The 12,208-nt window shown below is 34.2% G+C and overlaps 1 protein-coding gene across 6 annotated transcripts in view; it reads right to left on the bottom strand.

The window, feature by feature from the left end:
- The window catches only part of LOC149791897 (thrombospondin type-1 domain-containing protein 7B-like), a 151,674-nt gene that overhangs the window by 32,697 nt on the left and 106,769 nt on the right, over positions 1–12,208 (bottom strand). For all 6 annotated transcript variants that reach the window (XM_089970409.1, XM_089970412.1, XM_089970411.1 and 3 more), the window contains 2 exons: positions 10,152–10,355; positions 6,465–6,674 (listed from right to left, as the gene is read on the bottom strand). In XM_089970409.1, the coding sequence (XP_089826535.1) occupies positions 6,465–6,674; positions 10,152–10,355 (414 nt within the window). The remainder of the gene's footprint in view (positions 1–6,464; positions 6,675–10,151; positions 10,356–12,208) is intronic.

Here is a 12,208-nt window from a genome sequence, read left to right as displayed (position 1 = left end):
TTTATTAAGACTGGTGATAGAACATTTTGGACTGTATGAGATGTTAGCAAACAATATAACACTGGAAAGACAGACCCTGTATATTATCCAATTCTCTGTTGCTCATTGGTATTGGTTATTAACAATTGGAATCATTATCAAAACCAAAGATAACATGAAAGTAAAACAGCAGAACCTATATAAAGTACAGTGGCTATGTCTGGACAAAGTCCATGTTCAGAAACTTTGCAAAACAAACCATCTATACAATACTTAGCAATAACTTTCTCCCTTAATTTTGCAAAGTTTGAGCTTTTTAAATGTCTGAGTAACTATTGCTTAACATGCATCATTAAACAGTTTTAACAGTTTTAATCAGCTGCAAACATTGGTGAATTCCAAACTAGAATCACTTTATAAAATGTCTACCGAAGAACTGTTTAAACTGTTATTGCCTTTGTCTATGTATGACTTTACTATGGACTATTTAACTGTGCACATATTGTTGTCAGATAAAATAGTTTCACTGGATAAATATGTCTCAGACCCTTTTAAAATCCTTTTCTTTTCTGTAATGATTTTCATAATATCTACAATATTCAATGTCTTGTAATATATCTGTAATGTATTGTCATCATGCAGCATTTTACTACTAAATGAAGTTAAGATCTTTTAAATTTGGATAGGATGTTGCCAAATGAGACAATAGCAACTTTTTAAAAAGATGAAGAGATGATGAATATTGATGTGAGGAACCTGTTCAGTAAAGTTATCCATGTGACTGTACAGAAGTTTGGTTTTCTTTTCCTTAACAGAATGATAGTGCTGAGTCTCTGGTCTGGTTGGTTCAGTGATTTTTGTGTTAGTGTACGCTTTATGAGATGACGATAGATTAAGATGTGAATTACGCATAATTTATTGACATATTTTTAGAAATAATATCCCTAAGACTAAGAAAGTAACAATTTAGCTTGTAATAAAAATAATGCTCAAGAAATTTTTAATGCCATATACATTTTGAGAGTACTGGAATTTGAATTTCCAAATGTATTTATATAGTCCTTTATTACACAATGAATCAAGTTCACATGCTTTTTGCATGAAATTTAGTCATATTACAGTTTTCTATACTCCATAACTCTCAAAATGCATACAACTAACTTCATCTTTTTCAAGTGTTTTTGCTGTTTCATTTTACTTTATATTTGTTGGCTGGCTAGACCATGAAGTCCCATTTTAACTTACAGCTTTGGAAAAATCGTGATAGTTTCACGAGTTGATCAATTACATTGCATGCTGATGTCTTGTGTATATAATTACTGATTATAAATCATATAATAGATATTTTGTAAGATTGCAAATGGCTTTATTTTTTTATCATGTCAGAAAATGCAATGCAGTGGCACAAAATATTGTATGGACTGCTCTGTGATAACTCAAGTTTTCAGTAAATGGTTTGTAAGATACGTTTAAACTGTTCTATCCAAACAATATCATAATTTATTTTTTATAAATAGGTTGACTCATTAATTTTGTGGTGTAATTAAATGCACTCATTGGTTTATTAAGTGAAGATATGCATTTATACAATTAACCATACTGATTGGTCTATCAAGAAATGGCATGATAATGGACACCATTTAATGTAATTAACATACTCATTATGGCTCTTACAGGTTCTGTTTTACAAGTAAAAACCTGAGGAGGGGGAGTATGTCCCGAGTATATATAGAATATGAGGATACAATCGAACAGTAGGGCTTGAAAATATGTGCAATATTTTATTTTTATGCATTCTGCAAATATTTTGGCACACAATATTTTTAGAAATTATAGCAAATCTAGAAATGGCATACCCTTGGATGGACCATGGATTTTCAACATGGTATGTTCTATTGACTAAGAGACTTTGTACAGGGTCAATAACCTTGGTAAAATTGTAGGGAGAAAGAAAGAGGTATGGAAATGATCTCTGAAAGGTCCTATTGCAGTCACTAACTGGAAAAGGACAAAATATAGATCCTTGTCAGTTTATAGGTATGGAACATTATAGACATTGAGAGAAGATATGCCCATACTATATACTACTTATGTTAATGCACTAGACACATGTCAGTGTACAAGATGATGTTTGTATATAATTACATCAGAATATGTTGAATGGTTCTTGAGCTATGATGTTAACTGTCAGTCAACATAGCTTGACAGTCCAAAGTGGAGTTTACAATACCCTTTCATCCCCATTTTGATACCCTATGTATTAGTAGATGACATATGCAGAATTTACATGCTTGTACTAAATGTGATTAATTGACTGCAAATGTTTCAATGAAATTTGTTGGATTGTCTTAACAATATGTTATTGCTATACTACTTTATCATGATGTAGACTGCTTTAATCCCATCAATTATCATATATTTGTAGGTGAAATTAGATGGAGTGATCTACACCCCCTGCCCAGAAACAATAAATAGCAAACAGCACACATTAAAATACATGTGTGAATAATGGATAGATGGATAAAAACTTAAATACTACTGAAAATGAAGAATTACTAGCAGTAAAAGGTACATCAAGACCACTAGTCTGATATATGTATTAAATTTCACTGAGATGTTTTGAATGATTTAGAACTGTAAATGATTGATGCATAACAACAAATGAACACAAAAAAAATGTTGAAACAAAACATCTGTATATAGCAAAAGCACATCTACAACATAAGTCTGTGAAACATACAAAATTCATAGAAATAGCTGACAAGTTTAGTAGTGTTGCCCTGGAAACCAAAAATGTTTGATAATGCATGGATGGATAGATATGCACATACCATGTTTCAGAGATATCGTTAGAATAACAAGTTTGCTTTGGGATTTAAAGTGTGAACAATGGATGGTTGAAAATGTGAAAACTATTGAAAATGAGGAAATGAGAATTATAGCACTATACATATTGACCACTAGACTAATATAACAACCACTGGACATATTGACCACTAGACTAATATATAGACCACTAGACTAATATATAGACCACTAGACTAATATAACGACCACTATACATATTGACCACTAGACTAATAATATAGACCACTAGACATATGGACCACTAGACTAATATGACTAATATATAGACCACTAGACATACAGACCACTATACTAATATAGACCACTATACATATTGACCACCAGACTAATATATAGACCACTAGACATATTGACCACTAGACTAATATATATACCACTAGACATATTAACCACTAGACTAATATATAGACCATTAGACATATTAACCACTAGACTAATATATAGACCATTAGACATATTGACCACTAGACTAATAATATAGACCACTAGACATATGGACCACTAGACTAATATGACTAATATATAGACCACTAGACATACGGACCACTATACTAATATAGACCACTATACATATTGACCACCAGACTAATATACAGACCACTAGACATATTGACCACTAGACTAATATATATACCACTAGACATATTAACCACTAGACTAATATATAGACCATTAGACATATTGACCACTAGACTAATATATAGACCACTGGACATATTGACCACTAGACTAATATATGCATAGAGGTAAATTAATCAGGTGTTTTAGTTTTGCCACAGAAATGACAATGTGGATACTTGATGCAGGAAAGGACAGAAAAACTGATAAAAACAAAAAAAAATACTGAAATGAAGAACAGTAAGTAGCAAGAGGTAGACCACACACTGAATGTGTAAGACGTCTAGGCCACAGACTGAATGTGTAAGACATCTAGACCACAAATTGAATGTGTAAGACATCTAGACCACACATTGAATGTGTAAGACATCTAGACCACAAATTGAATGTATAAGACATCTAGACCACACACTGAATGTGTAAGACATCTAGGCCACAAACTGAATGTGTAAGACATCTAGACCACAAACTGAATGTGTAAGACATCTAGGCCACAAACTGAATGTGTAAGACATCTGGACCACACACTGAATGTGTAAGACATCTAGGCCACAAACTGAATGTGTTAAGACATCTGGACCACAAACTGAATGTGTAAGACATCTAGACCACAAATTGAATGTGTAAGACATCTAGAGAACAAATTCAATGTGTAAGACATCTAGACCACAAACTGAATGTGTAAGACATCTAACACTGACCTAATATGTAAGAAAGTTTATTGAGATATCTTTAACACTCTGAGAATTGTTCTGAAACAAAAATATTTAATGGCTGGATGGAATGAACAAAACCATCACAAATACTGAAACTGAAGAACTGTGAACAAAAGTACAGCTAGACAACCAGTATAACATGTTTAATATGTTTCATATTTTGAAAGAATTATACTCCTGGAAATAAAATGATCATAGCCAGACAGGTAGTTAGATCAACAGATAAAGTCTGACTAAAAGATCTTTCCCATGGATAACATAGCAGGGGGTTAACAAAAGTGACTAATCATGCACTGCAAAGAGACTTCTTTATGGCAAGGGTAGATGGCCCAGTACAAGGTCTTCTTAATTAAAGATAATGCCAAATATTTGAACAATGAAAATAGGGTGCTTTAAAACATTTGTCAAGAGAAATGTCCAAAAAGTATGGTACATGTAAAAGCTATCACAATCAATAGACTCACACCAGGTAGGTACAGAATAATTTTAACCTGCTAGAAACAAATAAATAGAATCCTTTTATCTGCACAGACAGAATCTGTGTAGAAGTTGAAAATAACTGATAAAAGTCTCAGAATATTTTAACAGAAAAGTTCCAGGTTCATATTACAATTAATGTCTAGATTTCAATGTATTAATTATGGTGTCCAGTTTTAACTCAATTAATGATTAGTTGTCTGAGTCTTTATAGATCATGGTATCTAAATAAATTGAAGTTTAAGTGACACAACAAATGGGGGAGGAGACATGGGGTGTCCTAATAGCTGCCCTGTATAAAGCACATGTCTTATATCCAATGGCCCCTTACTATAAGGTGCCACAGTCTATTAAATAAGACATGTGTGACTATTGGTCACAATACATCATTATATGGTAATACTATGAATAATGTACTTCAGTATAAGGTGGCAAGACAGGACACCTTTATGGAGCCTTGAATAGCATTATAGTAATTAGTCACTATATATAATAGTGTCTGCAAGGTCAGGTTTCTTTGTATGTGAGGGGTCATTGTATGACAGTGTCTGCTAGGTCAGGTTTCAATTTATGCAAGGAGTCATTGTATAATAGTGTCTGCTAGGTCAGGTTTCACTTTATGTGAGGAGTCATTGTATGTAATGGTGTCTATTAGGTAAAGTTTATCAATATGTGAGGAGTCGTATAATAGTGTCTGCTAGGTTGGGTTTCACTTTATGTGAGAAGTCATTATATATAATGGTATCTGCTAGGTCAGGTTTCTATACATGTGAGGAAGTCATTGTATATAATGGTGTCTCCTAGGTCAGGTTTCTCTTTATGTGAGGAGTCATTGTATATAATGGTGTCTGCTAGGTCAGGTTTCACAGTATGTGGTCTAAATAAAATAATGCTGTCAGACGCATTTAGCCTTCTCATTATCTTTTGAAGCACCTGGCTCAAAATCACAAGGCGGGTCAGTGCAAAGTGCAAATGTAAACCAGATATGTTACAGTTTATAAAATTGGATTGCCAGATTGTTACAATCTGTTCATGCTAATCAAGGGAAACTTTTAACATATTTTATAACAGTAGCCAACTCTGAATCAATTACAACATACTCAGAATATGAAAGCTACAAAACAAAACATCCAAACACAAAAGTGATGGCGATATCAAAGGTAAACACAAGTTTATTAATTCACAACACTCAGTGTCAGTCCTAGGAACATACCTTGAATATATTGTTGATAGTTGCCATTCTAATCACTTTGGCTATTTATTAATCTAGGATTGTCTGTGAGTTTAAGAGTGACTGAATAATTGTTTCATTCATAACCCCTCTCAGTCATTCCTACAGTCAGTTAAATTGTAACAACAGCCAAGATGGTCCAAATATATTGGAGCTTTTTATCCACAGAGGAATTTCTGGCAAACAAAATGTATAATTTTTCTGTAAGTTACTGATCTAACAAACATCTGAAGCATATTTTTGTCTCTCAGAAATAACCTAGGTAGGTCCAAATTATGTTTATTGCATGAATTAGAGTATACATGTGTACAGTTTTTTAATTCCTTGTGTACACAAAGTATGATGAAATAAAAAATCCACTGGACATGGGTAACATATTCATTACCATGATGCCGACATATAAATAAAAATAAAATTAAAAAAATAAACCGGATTATGAAACTGATACATTTGGACACATTTTGAACATTACAAAAAGTCTACTGAACACACTTGTGTCATATGACCTTTGATAATGCCATGATATTGTAATAAAATAGTAAAAAATGAAACGGTCTGCTCTGGTTACACCTTACCTTGTTGAAATTTTGGTGCGCTCACCAAAATAGCTGCAGTCTGATTGGACACTTTATCCAGACAGGCAGTCAAGTGTCCACTGCTGGTATAGACTGGTAGCAGAGGAGGGTAACATGTGCAATGATTTGTGTCATTGCAATACGAGTGAGATGCTATGCATGGAGGGTCACAAGCCAAGAGGACTCTTGGTTTGGGGTCAATACATCCTCCTAAAATCAATATATAAACTTGTCATTATTTAAAAACAGTGCAACCTCTCCTCACCATCCCATGAATAATATGTGTTACTGAATAATAATTTTGGGTATAACAAGAGTCCATTGATGGACTGATGCTCTACAAGGCAAAAAGAATTTATAGGAATTCAAGACCACTTCTTCCTTTTAACTGCCAAGTGTTGAAATAAGGGATGAAATGATGTTTCTGTATTTTTCAATATTGATACAAGAGGAGAAAAATTAATGCAAAATGATACCTACCTAAGTTACTTTAATCTTCAGCCATCACAAATAATTATTAATTGTCTGCCTTTTTATTCCATAAATTAAGAATTCATTGTAGACAGTCAAAGATGGCACATGCAACTCAACACTCACTGCCAATTCCAAGCTGATTATTTTATCAGTGATTAAATGTACTGATGGGATTTTAAAAAATTAGCACAGAATCAGCATCAAGGCAGTTTCCAAACTGCACAAATTATAGTTCTGTTGTTAATTTGTAGAAATGGATTTTGTGTTGTCAATAATACCCATTTGCATTCACAGAAATGAGTGTCAGTATGTCTTCAGCAGTTGTTTTGGATCTGCAGGAAGTACAATGTGAAGGATCTGGTTGTTAATTATCAACAACCCCATACATGGACATGTTCTAGATAACATTTTCCTCGCACAAGAAAAATGCACTATTTCTGCTTGTTTTTGATGAAAACATCATACAACTTCCAAATTTAAGTGAAGACATGATATTGGTCATAACACTGTCAGGTGCCTCCTACAGTAGTATTTCTAACACTGGGGAAGGTGGACAATTAAAATTTAAATAGCTCTGAACCCCCAATTAGCAATGCCTATGGTCCTGGTGTAGAAATAACTCAAGGTGAAAGGTACAACAATTTTATAAAATATATCAAATTTATTCAACAACTTCACAGACAAATTTCTCAATCACAATTTCTTTGAACAAATACAATCAATGACCTATTTACAGTTGCCAATTACTATTTCATCATACGAATGAAAGGCCTTAAATAAGAGTGTTTCCCTTCAGTGATGTCTCTGTTACTCATCTATCCACCTCTTGTTTCTCTTTTGGTACTCCTTGACTACGTACTCTCCAGGTACTGCTGGATCTGTGCTTCCAACAGTTCCAGTACTCTCTTCCATGTTTCCTTCCAGCACAGTGCTTCCACACAAACTGCTGATGTCACAACAGACCTCCCATGCACTCTCAATGTGTCTTCACTCTCTCTGATCCTCAGGTGTCATCTCTCACACCTATCCAGAAAGCTTCCTCAATAAACCTTTTTCTGCAAATCCAAACAAGGAATTTTCCCTAATTTTCCTTCCTGCTGTTTAACGAGAATACAACTCAGAGTACATTCTAATGCCTCCCAGTTTCTCTATGATCCACATCTGGTGATGTTGGATGGGAAGGGATGTAATCTGGACAAATTGCTTATTGAGACTCTGCCCTAGATCTGAATCTCTCAGTTTTGATTGGAGACTGTCTGGTCTCTTTGAAAACTGCCCTGGGGTAATGTATCACTTACCTGTTACTCTCGGGTTTCCGGTCCCCAATAGCCCAAGATTGTTTCAAAGCTGGTCATGACATCACCACTGATTGCAAAACAAACCAAGAAGTCTGTACCTGGCAGTAGAATTCCCTTTGAATTTAACTGTGAACAGGTTGTTGCATAATGGTTAAAGAACAGACAGGCAGTTTCTTTGTGTCCAGAATTTGTCTAAAGTCATCATCTCACATAATATGTATTAAGCAGACTAATATGGCCCAAAAGGTTGAAAAACATCATGGACACCCAACAGAGTCTGTTTGGAAGTATTTATTTTACATTGTCAAGTAAGAGAATGGTGTATGAAAAGATAAGTCTATGTCCGTCTGTAATATGCATTCTAGCGACACAACCAATACAACCAGTATGTCAACATATAAAAACTTGGTACCATCATACCACTGAAAATTCTTCCAAAAATGAAAAGACCATAAAGTTTATATGTGCATCAATAACATATCATATCATAGGCTGTGTATTGAGAATCATACCAATATGCAGCATTGGTGAATTGTTTCAATTAATATTTTTGAGCAATAACAAGATTTTCAAATTAGCTCCTGTGGTGGACATATTGGAGGACAGACTCATGCTGTTTACATTTAAGTTAAAATAGACATCATCAGGAGACTTTGGGTTTTAAAAAAACCCATGTCACAATGACCATCCTTTCAGTGGAGGTAGTGACAACAAGATATTTAAGACAGTCGTTGTGCCAGTCATACTGGATGTACAACTGGCACCATTTTCATTTAGGACTAAAATGGTATTATAAAAACCCAATTTTGATATATTCATTCCTTTGGGTGGAGTAAAGATGACAATCATTTCAAGACAGCCACCACTGTGGCAATTTTAAGGGTTAGTCATTTCATTAAGAAGGTGCCCCAGGAGGTCAAGTGGTCTAAGGTACTCACCTTTAGAGATCACTAACATTTCCCCTCTGTCTGTCTGTGTTCGAGTCTTGGGCTTAGACAACATGGGTATGTGAGAAAGCTTGCTATTCCCTTCCCATGCATCAGTGGTTCTTCCTGTGGTTTTCACAGGTTCTTCTTCCAGCAGATATACTGGCACAGTGTAGCATATGCTGAAAAATGCTGTTAAATCCACAAAACCACGTACTACAAACATTTCATTAAGAAATAAGTAGAAAAATTTGAATGAAATTCCATTTAAGAGGAAAAGCCATAACAGCATTTTCGAGATGGCCATATATTGGACAGCAAATCAGGATCATTTGATTTAGGATCAACAGTGAAAACCACACCTCATTATGACTTCCTATTTTAAGTGGAGTTGTACTAACAAGATTTTCAAGATGGCTGCCATGTTGGCAATACTGGAGTCAGGTCAGCACCATTTTTATTTGGGACCAGCTATATACATCATAAGAAGTCTTTAAATGAAAACCTATGTTGATATGGCCATCCATTCAGAAGTAGTGCTAACAAGACTTTCAAGATGACAACTATAGTAGCCATTTTGAATGTCTGTGGAGCTTCATTTTCATATAAGACTAACAAGACATCATAAGAAGTCTTGTAGTGAAAACCTAAAATCAATATGACTTTCTGTTCAGGTCAAGTTGTGGTTATATAATTTTCAAGATGGCTTTCATGGTAGCCATACTGGATGTCAACAAAGGTCTCTCTTTTTGTTCTTCAAAAAAGATTTACTACAAATCATGTTTCAATACATATAACCATGTCAGATATGTTTAGAAGCCAAATTGTATGTATTCTGCAGACAGATTGTTTTCTGGCAGAAAACTTAAACTTTAGCCCTTTAGTTTATCGACATGGTCAAATGACTGAAATAAATAAAGCAAAAAATTAAAATATTCAATATTTCCACATCTTTTGTCTAAAAGTTGAGAACTTAAGAAAAAAGTTACCAGTAACTTCCAGCCCATCAGAGCGCATACAGGTGACACTGCGACTATTTCCTTTGTTCCACGGTGTGACTTTCCATTCAAAAGTGTAGCACTTGGAGGCAGTGCAAGGCCTACTGTCCCATAATTTGTCTGGGCAAGAAGAGCCACTGATGGTAGGGTACAATAATATTGCCAATGATCGACTCTGGATACCCCTGTTATAGCCTGCATATAAGAAATGAAGGTGACTTAGATGGTAATCACGTGTTCATATATACTAAGAGGATTTTACAATAATGTGTAAACCATGACGTTTATGAAAGCAGTCATTAATACATGTTGCCACGAAACTAACTGAAGCAAGTTCTACATTAAATTCAAGGTATCTTTTGAATTTCATGCCTAACTGGGATTATATCCTACTCAACATACAACTGTAAAATATACTCTGTGATACAATTTTATTGTTTTTCTATTGAAAAATGTGAGTGATTATAAAAAGCAGTGTTTTGTCTTAATGATAGATACGCACCAGTATAATATAGTCCCATGTCTTATCTTTACAGTGAGAAAAGCAACACCCCTGTATAGGACTCAGAAAACAAAAAATTCACCATAGAATCTTCATGGACAGTAGACACAGTGTGTGTGTGTGTGTTTTTGGTTTAGAAGCACATCAGCACAATCTGGGATATATAGTGCCAAACATTAGGAAGATACACCCTTCCAATTAGAAGTAAACAGGTATTCATAAAAGATGAGGATTTATCCCCATGCTAGGTGACATACTACCTTTTCAAACACCTGTCATAACTGTCCCAACTGTAGATAAGCAATGCAGGTTTTCCTCAGCATTATGTATTCACTATAAAGAATTGAGTTGGCATAGGTACAGATTTTATTACCATTTTATTACTGTAAAAAATGACATATCACAAGGAGGTCTATGTACTTTCCTTCAAAAGTAATGACACAGTCATAAGGCTGAATATACATGTACACAGCTATGAACTTTAGTTAATTCTGACTTACACTGTACGGGACTGGTCATTTAATTTATTGTTCTTTCTGACTGGAGAACTTTTTTATTCTTTCATTCATCACAAGATAAACTTGCTGTTTGTGTTTTTAAACAAAGAAGTTGCTGCAATCTGGAATCTAACTATCCATACCTCTGAGGATTACACCTCATCTAAACAGTAGGATAAATTTACACTGTTCAAAACAAGGTGGGCCTCTCATCAAGTCAGTGTGTAAGTTTTCTAAATGTACAAATTATATAAGACTATTCAAATTAATTTCTATTGTCCATATATAGGACTGAAATAGGGATCACTCTCTTGGTCTTTCCATGGGTGGTCCTCACTGATTGGCTGTTCAAATGTCAATTTATAACGCTGAACAGCTACTCCACAGTGGAGATGACAATGGCTGAGGCACAGTGGTGTTTTGAATTTATTGTATTGCTCTGCTGTAGATAGTTATCAAAGAGCGAAAGTGGAGGGGATTATGTCTGAAAATATATGACCTCTACTGTATATAATAAATGAAGTTACTGTTTATGTCAGTAGAAAATCTTAAACATTATTTCTGGAATCAATGTGGCAATTCTTTTTGAAAGGATTTTCAAATTAGTCTATAGTTTCAAGTATTGCAATCAGCGAAATATTATTTTAGCAAGATAACTAACTTCAGGTATAATAATTTGAGTTTGCATATATAAACTGACCTGAGAGATAAGTAGATCTATACTGCTATGTTTTACTGATTTTTAGTAAGACCATAGAGTTTGTTCCCATTATTATTAATGCAAACTATATATGGAAACAGAGAATAAATACTATGTCATACGTAAAGATGGATCAAAATCATGGAAGCCCCCCACCAAAAAAAGGGAAAGAAAATGGCTGAATTTAAAGCTCACCTACGAAGAAAACCAAAACAAACTTTAACCAAAATCCTGAGAAAAGTGTAAACAAAACCATGAATCTACAGACATAAACTATGTAACAGAAAGAAGCAACAAGTAAAATTCAAATTTATTTCCCTAAAATACAAAGTGAAAATTTAAGAGGAAC

This window comes from Sinohyriopsis cumingii, chromosome 9 (genome assembly GCF_028554795.1).
Source record: "Sinohyriopsis cumingii isolate HCF-2022 chromosome 9, ASM2855479v2, whole genome shotgun sequence".
NCBI classification, from domain to species: Eukaryota; Metazoa; Mollusca; class Bivalvia; order Unionida; family Unionidae; genus Sinohyriopsis; species Sinohyriopsis cumingii.
This window is presented reverse-complemented; position numbering and strand designations above follow the sequence as displayed.